A 19251-nucleotide genomic window follows, 5' to 3' on the forward strand; every position below is an offset into this window, starting at 1 on the left:
TTTGTGCTTTTTTTTAGTATGTCCCTCCCATGAAAGATACTCCTTGGACATCTATTAATTGAAAATTGAGATGGCTCTGAGTGTACATGCCAGGAGAAGTCTTAGGCAAAATAATTTTTATTTCCCTGTTCACATTTGGCTGTGGAAAGTGTTCCAAAACAAACATCTTATATGATGAGTAGGAGATACTGAAGCTCTTCGTGTTGATTGAACCTCCAAAGTTGTCAAATGCATTAGTGACAGCAGAATTAAGTTGTTGATAGACAAATACCTCGATGCTTATTGATACAGTTACCCAGTAGGTGATTCCTCCTAGGTTTCCCTTGGGTGAAAGGCAATATTGAACAAAGTTACCTTATGTATGGTTCCTTTGAAGGAAAAGTGATTTTTAATGTTTGCATGCAAATTGATGTATTAAAGTAAATGGAGAAAGTATGTACAATGAACTAATCACTGGTATGCTACTGAACCATGGTGAATAATTGGAAGAGGAAGAATTTTGTGTTCTGATTGTAACTGCACTTTTCCAGAACCATTTCTATCTGAAGTATGTAAGGTGTAAATGAACTTTTATATGAATGTATCAAAAGACTTTCAAGTTTATATTTGCGACCACCCAGGGGGAAAAGATATGAATTATCTGGGCATTAATTTTGAAATTTCCGAGTAATATCTGCCAGTTTCTGACGCCTGGTGGGGATTATATGCAACTCCAAGACATATGTTCTCTTGGAAAATTGTGCCTTTTATTGTTTAATAATATACAATCTTGCAACAAGTGCAGAGAAGGTGGAACTTGGGTCTTCAAACCAAAATGCTAAGTAAAACAGGATGATGTGAACACTGGCCGAACTGAATTCATGAATGTGTGAATCCATGTAGGAAGAGTGTTGGGGTGAATAGCAAGTGTGTATTGAGAAACTGGGACTTAATTCATAAAGCAAATAACACCAAGCAAGAGGCCCCACTGCCTGTATTCGTTTGTTTGTGGTTTGTGACTTTCTTTGTGGTTTCAAATATGGAAGTTATCAGGCACTTCTTATCAGGGCTGCTTGTATGCTGTCATAGCCTTCTATGTGGTGTTCTCTAAAATGTTCCTAGTGCTCTAGGTCAGATATTTAGTTTCACATTATGAAAAGGAACAAGCAGGAACCTTTCCCCTAAACAGTGTCTTGGTACCTGCTCTCTCAACCCCCCCCCCCATCTGCTCTACATGGGATTGAATTAAATAGATATGCCAAAAAAAAGGTGGTGTTAAAGAGTTGAGCTGCACTCTGTCTCCTTCTGTGTGTAATATACAGATGCAGAAATGAGTTTATATTTAGTCAGCATGAGTTGCTTATTCCTCCTGTTTAATAGGAATACCCTTTCTGACTGTCATCAGATGTTTTCTTATAAGAAAATTGAGCCATACAGCAGGTGGAACTTAACCTATTGCTGTACCCTAATCAATTAAGTACATGAATATGTATATCAAGGATTTAATTATTTGCAGATAAATAATAGATAATAATAGGGAAAACTGGGAAGGACTGTCCTACAGTTTATTCAAAAGTTCAATCAACTTTCAAATGCAGCCCAACAGAACACCCTTTCGCAGTAAATATTCTGCAGAAAGAATTTAAAACAGAAGCATATCTTAAAAGGCAAAGGAAGGGTAATCACGGTAATATGCTACCTTCCAAGAGGATCTCATTCTTTTGTGATTTAATTTCTGCTTGCAATTTGTGTGTATATGCTACAATCACATTTAACCCTGGAGAAGAGAGCCAGCATCTGGTACGCTTTTTTGTGTTTTTAAGCTTTCTGTTTGTGTGAATGATTTCAGATACCAGATAACCTGTGCTACCTTGTTAATGTACTTCATCTTTGTGTCAGTGTCACACACAAACGAGAGAGAGAGAGAGAGAGAGAGAGAGAAGGGAAAAAAAAATAATGATGTTGGGATTGAATAATTTAGAAAGGACTTAAGAAAAGGAGGTGAAGTAGACAAAAGGACAGTACAAAAGGGTGTTTCAGTATATAAGATCATATAGCGATAAAGTGGGCGTAGCGCCATTGGTCCTGAGGGCAGCAGAGTACAGGGATGGGAATTGGCCGAAGAAACAGAAGGCATTAATGAGGTAATGGGGCCCTTTGGATGTCCAGCAGTCCTTTGTTGGGCTCAAATTGTCGTTTTTGTGTGTGTGTTGAATATATGCTATATGGTGATTTGTGGACCTAGTAGGTATCTAAAGCCATTTGCACATGGCAAAATATGTTTTTATCCAGGTAATTTTATCAAGGTAATTGTTAGACCCTGTTGATGACCAACCCATAGCCTATTTGTCTGAAAAATTAACCACTACGGAACAAGGTTTGCCTCCCTGCATGTGAGCAGTAGTGGCGGCTGCCACTGACTAAAAGAGAACTGACAGGTTCACCTTTGGACAAGAAACTACGTGCGTCACTCCTCATGCTGTGCCAGCATTGGTGGACATGAAAGGAACTTATTTTTCTATCCCAAGCAGAGATGATGAAGCGCCTAGCAGCTGACTTATATTGCCCATGAACCCACGGTTGCAGCTGCGAATTACTGAGACTCTTAACCTGGTTACCTATGGGAGAGGATGGGCCTCCAACACCTGACTGCATATATTACAGCAGGCCTGATTTGAAGGATGAAGCAAACCCCAGGCAGTATGAGATTGGACTGCTACGATTGATCTACACCAACCCCTTCGACTCACCATCTCTCAGTGCCCTACAGACATCGCCTCATGCTTCTCCTCACCGCATCGGCTCGGCGCCCACCAAACGACAACCTTGCTGGTGCCACCCCGGGAAACTGGCATCTCTACGCATGGCAAGAGAAAATTCCAGTGTGGACTAAAAGAGGACATTTTCTTTTCTTTCCCTTTGAATATATAGCTTTGTATATAGCTTTGTGGGAGGTACCCTCCTTATTAGAAGAAGAAGGTATTAGGAAATAGATATATCCCTGTGCCCAAATGATGCAAGTAGGGCTGTGGGGGGGCATGGTTTTAGCCGGGATGGTAGTCTTCTGATTTCTGGCCATCGCCGCACCCACACCACTTAAGGTAACCCAGAGGCTAATGAGAGAATGGGGTGCCCGCAACACGCAGAAATGGAAGCCTATTCTGCAAAACCGAACCAATTGCACGGTCTGCACCTGGAACCTCTCGCACTCTGTGACCTACAGATGCTTTGGGAGGAGTACCCCTCCTCCCTGTGCCTTGGAATGAGTCCTCAGTTACGGCCCCGATTTTGGGTTCCACCGGATTTTGGGCTGTGTTAAATTTGACAGAAGGAGCCTGTGGCTTTAACATCTCTGACCATGGTGTAGCTATTCGACACCTGGCAACAGAGAGAAAGTAGCCCATGTTCCTGTCCCAACCTGGAAAGGATGGGACATGTCTTGGTTGACTAAGTGGCTTCCAAACCTTGGGTGGCTTAGAGGACTTGTAATGATGTTAATAGACTAATATTGCTTCTTTTCTGCTCCTGTATACCCTGCTTAACGCAATGCCTGCAAAATATGATGCATAAAATGATGTTACGAATGATTCGGCCCCAGATTACAGCACTGACATGAGAATACCAGCCAGTACCTTGGGACGAGCCGAAAGGCTGTCCAAAAGAAGAGTAGGGAATGAAGGAATGGGTTTCCCAAACCCCAAAACTGACTGTGCAGGCAGTTTTTAAACTGCACCAAAATCCCCATTTCTCCTTAGCTAAAATGCATAAACTTCAGCCGTTGAGCAAATGCAAAACAAGAACACAGCGCTCTCCCTTATCAGTTTGACGGCAAGACTGGCCTTGACTCTACCAGTAGAACAGACACAGACATATCTTATGTTCTGAACACAAATGATGCAGAGACCCAAGTCTGGGACTAACGCCAGAGCATGTTCTCGGAAGTAGTGACCTCTTGCTCCAAGATAGGAGTAGGAACAGGAATATCCTTTTATGGTCAGAAGTACAGGAAGGAAGATCCCTTTATGGCTGAGAGTACCAGAGCAGGAACATATGTGATGTCAACCTGTGTACGTATGCCGACGTGGTTGGGCTCCTAGGGGAGGAGGGAGAGGGTGCCTGGAGGATATATAAACTGCATGAAACCTGTCATTTCTTTGTACTTGCTGTGGACTCACCATGCAAGTGCCTTCTGCTATCCGGAGAGCAGAATAAACTCTTTCTTTGAAACAACCTCGGTGTCATTTTGACTTCCTTCCTCCTGTCCCGGAGCAACGCAGACCCAATCGGTGAACTCTAATAAGGCTACAACATTACTGTAGGTGTCTGCTGTAGACCACCAAGACAGACTGAAAGTTTGGATGATGTCTTCCCAGAGCAGATTACCAAGCATTCAAAAAGGAGATACATATTAGTAATGGGAGACTTCAACTTCCCCATGATCTGTTGGAACTCAACTCTGCCAAGAATGTAGGGTCTGACAAATTCCTCCATTGCCTCACTGACAATTTCATTTCCCGGGGGTTGAAGAAGCAACAAGGGGATCATCTATCTTGGACCTGGTCCTCATCAACAGAGAGGAACTGATTGATGAAGAGGAAGTCCTGGAAGCTTTGGGAGAAAGTGATCATGTTCTCCTGGGTCTCATGATACAAAGCCAAGGGAAAGCTGAGGGTAGTCTGATATGCACTCTGGACTTTAAGGCCGATTTCAGAAAGCTTAAGGAACTACTGGGTGAGATCCCATAGTCAGAAATACTGAAAGAGAAGGAAGTCCAAGATGGATGGGGATTTCTTAAAGGTGAAATGTTGAAGGCACAAACACAGAAAATTCCAACAAGAAAGAAAAATGGGAGGCATCTAAAAACTGGTGTGGCTGCATAAGGAGTTCACAGATGAGCTGAGAGTTAAGAATGCAATGTATAAGAAATGGAAGAAAGGAAAAATCACAAAGGAGGAGTATATGCAAGTAGCCAACAGTTGCAGGGTGAAGGTCAGGGAGGCCAAAGCTCAGGATGAACTCTGACTTGCAACAGAAGTTAAAAACAAAGGTTTTTTCAGCTATGTTTGAAGCAGGATGAAGAACAAGCAAGTAGCAGGTCCTCTGTAGTGGAGTAGTGGAAAAGGCGAAGAAATGCTATTGGGTAACAGTTAACAATTCAACACCTACTTTGCCCCTGTCTTCACCCAAAAGGAAAGCAATGCCCATCTGGTGATAACAGAATAAATGATGGAAGGAAGGAGCTGCAGCCCAAGACAGGAATAGAGGTGGTAAAGGAATACCCAGGTACTTTAAATGAATTCAAATCTCCAAGGCCTAATGAGCTGCACCCAAGGGAGCTTGTGGATGTAATCTCAGAGTCTCTGAGAGACCCCCCAGGATGGTACATGAGGAGTGGGGAGGGGGGAATCATTCTGTCTGGCATGCTTAAACATTTGTGCAGACGAAACAATTGGAAGAGCACAGCACTGCGTTCCATCCAGCAGCTCCCTTTAGCACGTTATTTAAAACTAAGTCAACAGTTTATCATTTAAGTTAATAATATAGAAAGCTTACTTGCATGTTTGTCAGCCAGTACAATTAATGTGCTTGAGATGTCCCTCCGTCTATAGAAACACACCACTTTTGCTTCTACGTTTCCATTGGCTGTCTGTCATAGTGAGCAAAATAATAATAAAAATTTAATTTCAGGTGAGAAGCTTAAATGGTAGGTATTTAAATGTGGCTTAAACGGTAGGCATATAAATGCTTTATTACTAACTAAACCACAGAACACCAATACTAAAAACCAAAATGAAGCAGAATGCAAATTTTATAATACTCAATTTATAATGTACTTAGCAACCAAATGATTTCATTTTGATTATTTTTCTTTGCGTATTAGTACACACGATCATTAGTGAGTGAAGGAAAAAGGTCCGATGTAATATTCTAAACATCAAACTATATTCTGCTACTATAGATCTTAAGTCAATTTTCGAATAAAAACCTAGAGATCAGCTCTGGGGGAAATCAGACACATTAACTTCAACCTGATCTGGACAGTTATAGCCTTCCTACAGTTATCCATGCTGTTTTGGTTGCTTCAATTACTCATTTCGATTAATCATTATGAAATTATAAAAGGCACTAAGAATCACACAAATGGCCAGTTTTCAATGAAATTGATATAATATTTATACTATGTATACCATTGTACGGGGCTATTTATAGGACTGTCTATGAACAGGTTTTACTTAAAGCAAGCTTTTGTCATATATCTGAGTCGGCACTGTGGACTTTTTATATTTATGCAATTATTTCATACTCAATTTTAAAATTCTATTACATTATCTTAATGCCCAACTATAACCATATACAACTATAGCTGTTCGTATTCCTACAAGGGAAACTGAGCAGCACGTCCAAGTGAAATGAATGGGAAACATTTTTAAATGTGGCAGACACTTTCACTTCAAAATAGGACAATGCATATTTCTTGCATGACTGATGTCCAGAAGATTTTGGATTTCAGGACAATCCCACCACATGGGGAGGTATGTGCTGTGGAGACGCAGCCTCTCCAGCATTTTGGTGAGGCTCCTGAGCATATCAGCACTAGTTTCCTTTGTGTTAGGTACAATCTGAGTTCTTTGCTTTAAGTTGGGATGGATTTAAAGGGAGGTTTAGACCACATTCTAGTCCACTGGGTGGGGTCTATGTCATCCTCCCATTGTTTTTTTTGATTATGTTGATGGGTTTTGTGGGATTTTGGAGCAGTATTTTGTATATTGTGGATACCATCCCCTTGCTGTGTCCCTTTGCTGTTAGGAGGAGGTTTTCATGGGCTGTTAGGAGGAGGTTTTCATGGGCCTACCTAGCTGCTGCTGACTTCACAACTGCAGGCATGTCCAAAGTCCATTTTGGGGGCCTAATCCAGCCCGCCAGTCAGTTTAATCCGGCCTCTGTGGCAGTTTATTTCCTAGGGTAGAATCCCAAAAAAACCTCAACAACTTCAAGCCTAAAAAAAGGTTAACAACAACTTTGGTTGGCCCCCATGGCCCTTCACTTCATCAAATCTGGCCCTCTTTGAAAAAAGTTTGGACACCACTGCACTACTGTATTGTTTAAGAAGGTGTGTAATTGGTGGTGTGTTAGCCAGGGTGTTCGGGTGTCCCCTAGTTTGTCTTGTATTTCTTGTGTCGATGTGGGTTTGTTATTTTTGTAAAAGTCTGCTAGACGGCATAAGCCTTTGGCTTGCCAGGTTTTTATCTGGAAGTTCAGAAGACATCTTAAGGCAGCCCTGTTCAGGGAAGTTTTTAACGTGTAATATTTTACTGTATGTTTGGTTTCTATGGAAGCCGCCCAGAGTGGCTGGGGAGGCCCAGCCAGATGGGCGGGGTATAAATAAATTATTATTATTATTATTATTATTATTATTATTATTATTATTATTAGTTTTGTGCTGTGTGGTAGAATAGTGCGTGGTGAGCTAGGGGGATTAGTGGGGATGGGTTAGGGCAGTTTGCCTGCTTCTTCCTTCCATGTGCTGACCCCCTATCTCAATTTTTTTAAAATTCTATCACTTTACAAAAAGGTAATTGAGAGTTAGCTGAAAATTATAAAAACTGGTAGCAGAACTAGCAAGTACCGCCTATACCTTCAAAAGTCACTGAGTGCACTGATATATTTTTTACCTTATTGAGTTCTTCTATTCTCCTTATCAAATATGGATTACTTGAAGAGTTTTCAAAGTAGACATAATCTGGGGAGGGGAAAAAAAACCAATCTTGAAGTACAAGTTTTAGACACCTAAAGCTTATAAATAAGAAAAAATGAGTACATTTTTTTTTTACCCACCCCCTCCCAGCGACACACATTCACACCACCTTTAAAGATCGCTTGTTTGTGCCATCATCAAATGCAGTGATATCCTCCCCACTGCCAATACTTATGCATCACTCACTCCCCATGGGCTCAGGCAGCAATGACACATCAAATCCATTCCAGCCCATAAAGGTAAAGGTAAAGGGACCCCTGACCATTGGGTCCAGTCGTGACCGACTCTGGGGTTGCGGCACTCATCTCGCTTTATTGGCCGAGGGAGCTGGCGTACAGTTTCCAGGTCATGTGGCCAGCATGACTAAGCCACTTCTGGTGAACCAGAGCAGCGCACGGAAATGCCGTTTACGTTCCCACCGGAGTGGTACCTATTTATCTACTTGCACTTTGGCATGCTTTCAAACTGCTAGGTTGGCAGGAGCAGGGACCGAGCAACGGGAGCTCACCCCATCGTGGGGATTCGAACTGCCGACCTTCTGATCGGCAAGTCCTAGGCTCTGTGGTTTAATCCCCCCCCCCCAAATTGCTCCCGCACTCATCAATTCTGGTCTACAGGCAACTTAGCTTGGACCTGCCCACTTCTGGTCCTCCCACAATAGTTAGGCAGTGATATCACTTGAGAGAAACAGTAGCCAGTCTGCATGAATGCTTTTGACAGCAAAGGAGGGCTCAAAATTCCACCCTTCTCACTCAGACGGACACTTTTGCCCATTTGCCAGGTCAAAAACCATTGTTGGCAGAGAACAACTCAGCATAAATCATTTTTTTAATAAATAAAAAACCTGCTGCAAATTGCTTTTGCATACTGCTATGGGAATATGATTGACAGACCATATAAAAATACTTATAATAAATAATAATAACCCATATAGATGTGTGAGTTTTAGAGGATGATTCCAGGAATGGATCGAAAGGTGAGAGATTAAATTACCATATTTTTCCATCTATAAGATGCCCCCACGCATAAGACGCCCCATATTTGGGAGGCAACAACCAATCGCCAGTCCATCCTAGGCACTATCCGTGTATAAGACGCCCACTGAGTTTTGACATATTTTGAGGGGGACACCTAGTCTTATACACGGAAAAATACAGTAGTTTGTGAACAAGGATTAAGGGGAGAGGGGAGATTTAAAAGAGAAGGGAGGGTACTCCTGAAGGGTTCTGCCAACCTTTGAGAATACAGTGAGCTCCTCCCCTGCTTCCCTTTTAAAACTAATCCCACTGCCATCTCAAACGCAGGGTGGTATGGAGTTGGTGTGAGAGACCCCCCAAAGCCTTTGCAAATCTGTTCCTCTTTGAGATGACAGCAAGATCAGGCTTCAAAAGAAGACTGCCCTTTGAAAGCATTGCCTGCACACCAGACTTCTCCCTTTGGCAAAAATTGTCCCATCGCCCCATTTTACAGGGGTGGAGCGAATTTTTGAAAGCTGCTTGCAAAAAGTGTATTTTGCCAACAACAGCTACTTGCAATGTTTTCAAAAGACAACTTTATTTCTCCCCTCCTCATTGGTTCCTCAACCCTGGTTTAAACAAACCATGAGCCGTAAGCCAGATATAAACCAATAAATTTATCAATTTGCAATACAGTGGTGCCTCGCAAGACGAAAAGAATCCGTTCTGCGAGTCTCTTCGTCTTGCGGTTTTTTCGTCTTGTGAAGCAAGCCCATTAGCGGCTTAGCGGATTAGCGCAATTAGCGGCTTAGCGGATCAGCTGATAAGCGGCTTAGCGGCTCAGCTGTTAAGCGGCTTAGCGGCTTGGGAAAAAGGGGGGGACCCCACAGGAACTCGCAAGACATTTTCATCTTGCGAAGCAAGCCCATAGGAAATTCGTTTTGCGAAGCACCTCCAAAACGGAAAACCCTTTCGTCTAGCGGGTTTTCCGTCTTGCGAGGCATTCGTCTTGCAGGGCACCACTGTAAAATGGTCTTTTTAAAAAGGAATGTCATCATTTTAAAAAGTTTCTTTACATATTTGATGTAAAGACATGCCACGTGCCTAGTGGCAGCTCATGCATCCATGTTACAAGAAAACATTCACCTGTGACCGTAATGCCCAAAAGCCTAATGGTCAATGCTATAATTCCATGGAAACTGGCTATAATAGACATCAAAACCACTGGCATGTATTCAATTGCAGGACGAACTGCACAGAACATGCCTGCAGTGTGCACATATCTAACACTGGCACATACTAAGGGGTATCAAAAGTTTACAAATTGCCACAAAGATTACATTAAGAGCACTAACATGCAATGAAAAGGGAAAGTTGCCAGGGTGGGGAGGTTTACACGCTAGTGCCTTAAGCATTCTTTCAAGCAGTAAATAATAAGGGACAACAGAACAATTGAAGCAGGAGATAAGAATGCTGTAGAACACAATGGTAAATGAAGAAAATAATGTGCGAGGTGCCCAAAAGGTTTCAAAAAGCTGCACACCCCTTCAGACGTCCAACCTGCTGTTTGACTATAATGTTTTAATTACTCCATTCTAAATCATTTAGCTCATTCTGGTCACTTATGCATCAGAAAGTCCCAACCAAAAGCATACAAAACCAGGCGATCAGTGTCACGGCCCTATCCTTAGGCAAAATGAGGCAACCACCTCAGGTAGCATATACCAACAGGAAGCCCCCACCCCCAAAAAAAATCTTTGTGTGGTAGGTGGCCTCTGCTGTCACATCTGAAACTGCCCTTAGGTGCAGTTAGAGATGGGAAGGCCTGGAAAAAACAGGAAAAAATCATGCAGTAGTGTTGTCAGTGTTGAAGTCATGTTCAGCTACCAGTCAGGTGAGCTTTTGTGACTAGAATGGGAGAGTTGCCATCTTGTCCTTTGCCTCAGGCAGCAAAATGTTTTGGGACAGCCCTGCAAGCAAGCAACAAATTGGTTTTGTGCAGCTTTTGAAGCAATCCTCTACTCTGTAGGGTATGAGATCCCTGCATAAAGAAGTTGCTGTGTTTGTTTGCCGTGCTTATATATTTTTATTTTTAGATGTATTTTTAGTTTTAGATTTTATGATTTATGTGGAAATTGTTTTCCATTTGGTTGGGTACCTTTGGATGTGTTTTGTTTATTGTTCATGATTTTTGTTATGTTGGTAATTATGTAAATCTTGTCATGTTGTTAGCCGCTTTGAGCATTGTTTTAACTATGGAAAGGCAGCATAGAAATAAAATGATGTTGATGATATAGTTCGTGGTTTTATACAGAATTAGCCATAAGAGAAATGGAGAAGTTTAAATTAATTTCTCTAAATTAATTTCCTCCGGAAGTGCTGATCCATAAAAAAAAAATTGTTACTACAGCATGAACTTATTTAACTTTGTGTGTTTTAGATACAGTAATACCTCTACGAACCTTCACCCTGTCGACTGTCCATTTCAGCGAACGTCCGCAGCAAATCCAGAAGTACCAGAACAGGTTACTTCCAGGTTTGCCGCTCGCGCATGTGCAGAAGCACTAAATCGCACTTCGCGCATGCGCAGAAGCACAAACTGTTCCGCGTGTGCGCGCAGAGCAGCGCTTTGTTGAGCATCCCTTTCGTTGAGTGTCCAGGGCTCCGGAACGGATCCTGGACTCAAAACTGTCGGAAATCAAGCCCATATCAGGAGAAACTGGCAACTCTCCCAGGCACCCGGCTTGATCTCTTGTTGACCTCCCTGGCTGCATTCCCCAGCAAGATCCAGGGTAGGTCGCAATAGGCAATCCTTCTCAGCGTGAGAAGAACACCCCCCCTCTTCCCTGCCCTCCCTGGCAGGGGAAAGAGATCTTGTACATGTACAAGATACAGAGAGGTTACACCAGATGCAGATAAACCTTCAGAGAAAGATATGACAAGGGCTGCGACTAGGCCTGACACACTATCAAGGCTTAAACTTCCAGATTCAACCATTGGAATGCTCTCTTGTACCTGCAACCTCATGATACAAAACGCTCTCAAGATAACCCATGTTCTGCTAGAATAGACAGGTCAACAAATGGACCAAAGCTGCAATCCTAACTGCACCTACTCAGAAGTAACTCCTATGGAATTCTCTCAGGTAAATGCAGGAATCTGAGCACAAAGGAAATCGGAAGAAGACAGTGGGTACCTGAAATACTGTCAATTTGTTCCTGACCAGACCATTAGCGTGCTGTAAAGCAATTGTCCTCACAGTAAGGACTGGAGGACTGGTGAGAGACCAAAAATTTTAATCTGTCTAGTGCTGGAAAGTTAGAAAGAAATCAGGAATCGTTATTCATAGATGTGGTGTTTATGGTGGTGTTAGCTGTGAGAGTAAATAAAGTTTTCAACTTATATGTATAGTGGTGCCTCGCAAGACGAAATAAATCCGTTCCGTGAGGCTCTTCGTATAGCGGTTTTTTCGTCTTGCGAAGCAAGCCCATTGACAGCTTAGCGGATTAGCGCTATTAGCGGTTTAGCGGCTTTTAGCGATCAGCTGATAAGCGGCTTATCAGCGGATCAGCTGATAAGCGGCTTAGCGGCTTAGGAAAGGGGGGGGACCCGCAGGAACTCGCAAGACATTTTCGTCTTGCGAAGCAAGCCCATAGGGAAATTCGTTTTGCGAAGCGCCTCCAAAACGGAAAACCCTTTCGTCTAGCGGGTTTTCCGTCTTGCGAGGCGTTCGTCTTGTGGGGCACCACTGTACTGAGTAAAGTGTTCTTTTGAAACAGGGGCTGCCTGGCTGTCCCTGGGAGCAAGATAAAAGATCCACAGACATCCACATGAAATCTTGCCTTTGATGGGTAAGGTGACTTTCTGCGGAAAATGTCTAGCTGTCTGTCAACCGGTCAGCCCCACACCTGCAATATGGGGATAATAATACTGTCAGAACTATATTACTGGTCATGGATATAAAGTTATTTAACCAAATTTATATACCACTTACTTGAGAGAAAGCCTCTAAGCAGTATACAAAGAATAATCTAAAATATTCATCACAGATAGCAATAAAAACAAATTTTAATACAAATTGACATAAAACTTCATCAGAATATTGAGTGTTGAAAATTACATGCCTAAGTAGAACCTGGAACACCCAAAAGAGTGTATAAATTCTAACTACTAATTCTAAATGCACTCCCCTCTTTGTTCAAAGTATTACAGTCACCTTACAAATCTTAGACAAAGGAACTTTATTTTACTTATCTATTTAAAGCATTTTTATCCCACTCCACATCTGAGAAGTTTCCCAGAGCATCTTACAGATTAATAAAAAAAGCCCCTGTCCTCAATCTTACAATCCAAAAGACACTACTTAAAAGGAAAAAGGGATGGGGTGGGAGTAAGAAAAAAGTAAACTCAGGTACTAGTTACAGAGTTCTATATACCAGAATTCATTTATTCTTCTACTTCCTCACTATCACCCAAAGGTCTGGGAGAGGAGGAATATTTGTGCCTGGTGTCTAAAGTTACGTAAGAAAAGCACCAGATGAGTCTCCCTGGGAGAGCATTCCATAAACAGAAAGCCACCACACAAAAGGCTCATTCTCATGTCCACCTTCTGGACCTCTTGTGGAGGAGGAGAAAGAAGGGTCTCAGATGATGATTGCAGAGTCCAGTTTGGTTTATAGCAGTCCTTGAGGTATTCCAGTGCTGAGCCATTTAAGGCTTTATAGATCAAAACCAGCACTTTGAATTGGGCTTGGAATCGGAGTCAGGCCAGGTTTGGTGTTATATGCTCAAACCGTCTTGCCCTGGGAGCAACCTGGTCATTGAATTCTGCACCAGGTGACGTTTCTGAACCATCTTCAGAGACAGTCCCACTTCTAATGTGTTGCAGTAATCCAGGGCATAGACAACGGAAGTTAGGTTATCCCTGTCCAGATAGGGGTGCAGCTTTGAAATCAGCCAATTGAGGCCTTCTTTTCCTTCTCCTTCTTCTTCCCCACCCATCTGACTGGGTTTCCCCAGCCACTACATCTTCCAACTATATAGGAGTATGTTGTTGTTGTTTAGTCATTTAGTTGTGTCCGACTCTTTGTGACCCCCTGGACCAGAGCACGCCAGGCACTTCTGTCTTCCACTGCCTCCCGCAGTTTGGTCAAACTCATGCTGGTAGCTTCGAGAACACTGTCCAACCATCTCGTCCTCTGTTGTCGCCTTCTCCTTGTGCCCTCCATCTTTCCCAACATCAGGGTCTTTTCCAGGGAGACTTCTCTTCTCATGAGGTGGCCAAAGTATTGGAGCCTCAGCTTCAGGATCTGTCCTTCCAGTGAGCACTCAGGGCTGATTCCCTTCAGAATGGATAGGTTTGATCTTCTTGCAGTTCATGGGACTCTCAAGAGTCTCCTCCAGCACCATAATTCAAAAGCATCAATTCTTCGGCGATCAGCCTTTTTTACGGTCCAGCTCTCACTTCCATACATCACTACTGGGAAAACCATAGCTTTTACTATACGGACCTTTGTCGGCAAGGTGATGTCTCTACTTTTTAAGATGCTGTCTAGGTTTGTCATTGCTTTTCTCCCAAGAAGCAGGCGTTTTTTAATTTCGTGGCTGCTGTCACCATCTGCAGTGATCATATAGGAGTATAGCTTTGCCAAATGCTTGGAGGAAGGTGAGGTGATTGCCTTGTTCTTGTGGAACACACATCAAAAAATGCACATCTCAGCTGAAGTGACTGAACATTAGAGAAGAGACTTTTAAGTCTATTTTTAAGTGCTTGCTCTTGCACCTGGTCTACTCCACAAGCTGTCATTGCAACACAAAGAAAAATGTCATCAAGAAAATGTCTGAAAGTTTGAAGGACAAAAACAGGGACTGGGGAGATACACTGAAGGCAGGACCTTCTTGGTGGTAGCACTGCTATTGTGAAACTCACTCTACAGCAGATCTGTAAAAGCCCCCTCCCTCGTGGTTTTTAAGTATGGTCTTCAAAAGACCTTTTGACTGTCTTCTTTTTCTATTTTAAACAGCTGTTTTTACTGCAATTGTTTTCTATCCTGAATTTTTATGGCTTTGCATTGCATTTATAGTAGCTTAATATTCAAAGTCACCTTGTGAAGGCTTTTAGCTGTGAAGACCAGGGCAGAAGCACCTGAATAAATAAAACACATGCTACAAATACTCTGCAGTAAACACATTTGTCGGGGAATCCTGAACTTTATTCATCTGCATTCCTCTTAATGGCAACAATTTACATGGGGTGATTTCACCAGTATATCATCTTATTATTATTTATTAAATTTATATATCAAGTTTCAATTGGAAATCACAGGGCGGTTTACAGTATAGAAACACAAAAATGTGTAACGTAATAGCAAACAAAGCAATAACCCTCATACACATACACAAAATCAACCCTTTAAAAGGCCATAGTTTGTTTAATTAGCTAAGGCTTGGGAGAAGAGGAATGTTTTTGCCTCACGCTTAAAAGTTTTATTTATATTATTTATTTATTTATTTATTTATTTATTTATTTAAATATTTATATACTGCTGTATCATAAAAAAATATATCACAGCAGTTTACAACAGTATAAAAACATGAAACCAAACAACAGCATCACAAGAAGTTAAAAAGAGAAGTTTAAAGGCAAAAGAAATTAAATAGACCATGGGGGGGGGTGCTCTTAATTGCCAGCATAGGACTGGATGACAGAAAAGCTTTCAACAGACGTAAACTGGCACAGAAGGTGCCTACTGAATCTATATTGGCAGGGCATTCCACAGAAATGGACCAAAGACTTGATTTCTCGTTGTCAAATGAGCCTCACCACTTCACCCAAGATGCTCCTGCAGGTGATCTCAGTGGTCAATCTGGAATATAAAGGTTCAGGAGATCCCTAACATATTCTGGGCCCAAGTCGTCCAAGGCTTTGAAAATCAAAACAAGAACCCTGGACCTGGCTTGGCAACACATGGGCAGCCCATGCAGCTTTTTTAACAATGGTGTCAACACGCATTCCAAACCAGACCCAAGGGTAACCCCACACAGACATCATTACAGTAATCTAGCCTGGAGGCTACCAATGTATGAGCTACAGTGGTCAGACTATCCCTGTCCAGGAATGGCCATAGTTGGGTGAACCACAGGAAACTGGTAAAAGATCTCCTAACCACAGAGGACACTTGGGCCTTTAGTGACAAAGATGTCTACAGGAGTACCACCAAGCTATGCAATTGCTCCTTCAGAGGGAGTGCAACTTCATCCAGAACAGATAACTTGCCAATTGCCCAAACATGGGAACCACCCATCCAAAGAGCCTGTCTTCCCAAGATTCAAGCACAGTTCATTGGTCCTCATCCAGTACATCACTGCATCTAGACACCGGCCCACAGCTTCCACAGTGTCTCCTGATGTGGTTGTTACGGATAAGTAGAGTTGCATGTCATCAGCATACTGGTGACACCTCCCTCCAAAACTCCTAAGGACTACACGCAACAGCTTCATACAGATATTAAATAGCTCTGGAAAGAAAACAGTACCCTACAGAACCCCACAGCACAGATGCCAGGGGGCCAAGGAACACTCACCAATGCACCTCTCTGGAAACCGCCTTGAGGACAGGGACAGAACCACTGTAAAACAGTGCCTCAGATACTCATCTCACTAAGTCAATGCAGGAGGATACCATGGTCGATGGTATCAAAAGTCACTGAGAGACCAAGCAGAAGTAACAGAGTGGCACTCCCCTTGTCCCTCTCACGATAAAGGTCATCCAAGGCTGTTTCAGTTCCAAAACCAGGTTTGAACCCAGGCTGGGGATTATTATTATTATTATTATTATTATTATTATTATTTATACCCTGCCCATCTGGCTGGGCTTCCCCAGCCACTCTGGGCAGCTTCCAAAAAAATACTAAAATAGAGAAATCCATCAAACATTAAAAGCTTCCCTCAACAGGGCTGCCTTCAGATGTCTTCTAAAAGTCTGGTAGTTGTTGTTCTCTTTGACATCTGGTGGGAGGGCATTCCACAGGGCAGGTGCCACTACCGAGAAGGCCCTCGGCACTGGACCTCAGTGTCCAGGGAGAACGATTGGGGTGGAGATAATCAGTCTCTTCCAGGAATACCTGATGTTGCTCTGCAACTACCCTCTCCACCACCTTTGCCAAGAAAGGGGTGTTGGTGACTGGTCTATAGTTGTTACTCTGTTGGGTCTAGGGTGGGATAGTTGAGCAGCAGTCACAGATTCAGCTACCTGACCCTGGATAGCTTTAATAAACCAGAATGGACAAGGATCTGATGAGCAGGTGATCAAGCACATCACTTCAAGTATTCTGTCCACATCTTCAGCACACATCAACTGGAAATGATCCCACAACACCAGATTCGACATTGCATTGGACATCTCAGCTGGTACTGTTACAATAGCGGCATCTAAATCACTGCAGAACCGAGCAACTTTATCACTGAAGTGTTTAGCCATTCAGTTACAGCTAGTTACTGTGTGCTCCAGAGGTTCACCCCCTAGTCAGGAGTAATCAACCTTTGGACCATCCAGAACAGCTCCAGTGGGTGCCTCCTAGGAGATGCAATGAAGGCAATGAAGTTGGATCTCTTCTCTGTCTAAGGAGGAGTGGAAGGAGTTTGCTCTCCAAACGCAAGCAAGGGGAGGAATCCACAGTGCACATAGCACATACCTGTTAATCTCCTTGACTGCTCCTTCGCAGGATCTCCACCACCCCACCCACATGTTCTCCAATGACTGCTCCTTCGCCCAAACTTCACACACACCCTACACAGTTCCATGTTTCAGACATTGAGATATATCACTAAAAAACAATGTTTGCCTGGTGATATATAAGAATTTTTGAAACCAGCTATCGCCCAGTCCTCGTTCTCACCTGCAAGATATATACAGAAATAAGCCAAATGATCTGTTTCCTTCTTATAAAACCAGTTTGGAAGGAGCATAATTTCCCAACTCCTCACTTGATTTACATAATATATAAATCAAGCTGCCAGGATGGGGAGAACTAGAATATGACAAACCTAACTGTAAGCCATGCTGGTAGTAAGGCAGGATATAAATGAATAAAATTAAAGAATCACAATTCAGCAGCATTCCCACTCATACACCCTCAACAATTACCATAAAACCAACACACTTTTTTGTAATTTTATGTACACTGCTTAGAGATGCTAATGATTAAGTGGCATATAAATACTAAACAAACAAATAAATAAATGCAACAGATTGTCAGAACAGAATGAAAGCAGATAATATGAAAGGAATGAAAGAAGAAAAAAGCAGGATAAGAGTTCCAGCCGCATCTACTTTGCTTTCTCTACCTGACTGCAAAAAAGCAAGCGTCTCAACAGACACTGGGCCATAAGGCAGATCTCAGAAGTCAATGTTCTGGCTGCATCCCAAAACAATTTCAAGTCAGGGTCTGCCGCCAGTATGTATGACAGGAAAACTCTTATGCCAACAACGGGTTGATCTCTCACACTCCTTCAAATTGATATTCTCTAACTAGGGAAATGACATTTCTTTAAGAAATCTTTTAAAACAGTTTTCTAAAGAGAAAAAAGTATAAAATTTAACAAACCGCTAATAACTAATCAAAGCAAAAGGTAAACTAACTTTTACTCTGAGTAGATACATTGAGATTAATGGATCCAAATTAGTCATGGCCAATAATTTCAGTGGGTAAAACTTAGTTGAATACCTTGATGTAGAAGCCAGCAGTAGTCAAAATTCTAATTTCTAAAGCACTACCTAAATAGGTGAGCAGCAATATGGCCAGCTTCTGGCAGGGCAATCCCTGCCTTGGTATCACTACAAAAAAGGCCCTGGATGTTATCTGACTAACTCATACACAGAGCAGACCCATAAAAATCAATGGACTCTTGATGTGTGTAATTTAACCCTGTTTATCTACAGTGGATCTACACAGTGTGTGACAGATGCTGCAGTCCGAACCCCACTTACCTGGGAGAAAACCCCATTGAATTCAACAGGACTAGCTTTTGAGGAGCCTTGGTTAGGCTCCCACTGTTAGTCAAATACCCTTGTCTACAATGCCCACGCATAGGTGGAAAAATAAAACAGGGCTTCAACGATGTCTGGTATATTCGTGTGGGTGCAGGAAACTTGTTGCTAATGTGTAGTTACCCCACTCCCCAAGGCTGCACTTGTGTGAGCCTTTGCTTTGTGCCCCCTGCTCTGGGCGTCATGCACAACGCTACCAACTCTGCCCCTCACCCAACCTCCTCCAAGGGCCAGAGATGCAGGGCAAAGGCTGCCCTTCAACATCAACTTCGTTGGACCTTTCCCAAAGGTGTCACGAGCTTTGAAGACACTTGAACTCAGGACGCAAGAGCGAAACGCGCTAAGCGGAAGGCATGCTTGGCAAACCCACACGGTGATCAACTCCTGCCTGGAAACCAATGTCCCCACTGTGGAAGGATGTGTGGATCCAGAACTGGCCTCCACAGTCTCTTACGGACTCATTGTTCAAACAGTGTTTATGGATGACCACGAGTGATCGCCAAAGAAGTAGC

The 19251-nt window shown here is 42.7% G+C and overlaps 1 protein-coding gene and 1 long non-coding RNA gene across 6 annotated transcripts in view; one reads left to right on the forward strand and one right to left on the reverse strand.

The window, feature by feature from the left end:
• Positions 1–19251, forward strand: part of LOC309373641 — a 102523-nt gene that overhangs the window by 73416 nt on the left and 9856 nt on the right. The gene's annotated exons all lie outside the window — the stretch shown is intronic.
• The window catches only part of MTA1 (metastasis associated 1), a 72777-nt gene that overhangs the window by 52044 nt on the left and 1482 nt on the right, over positions 1–19251 (reverse strand). For 4 of the 5 annotated variants that reach the window (XR_014170071.1, XM_081917813.1, XM_081917816.1 and 1 more), the window contains exons 2-3: positions 7653–7720; positions 5533–5626 (exon numbers count right to left, since the gene is read on the reverse strand). Coding sequence is in view for 3 of the 5 variants with exons in the window: in XM_081917813.1 (XP_081773939.1) it covers positions 5533–5626; positions 7653–7720 (162 nt within the window). In the remaining 2 variants the exon portion in view is untranslated. Of the gene's footprint in view, positions 1–5532; positions 5627–7652; positions 7721–12533; positions 12600–19251 lie in introns of all 5 variants that reach the window. The other variant, XM_081917814.1, reaches the window with a different exon arrangement.

Source organism: Podarcis melisellensis (assembly GCF_964234715.1).
Source record: "Podarcis melisellensis genome assembly, chromosome: 7".
NCBI lineage: Eukaryota > Metazoa > Chordata > Lepidosauria > Squamata > Lacertidae > Podarcis > Podarcis melisellensis.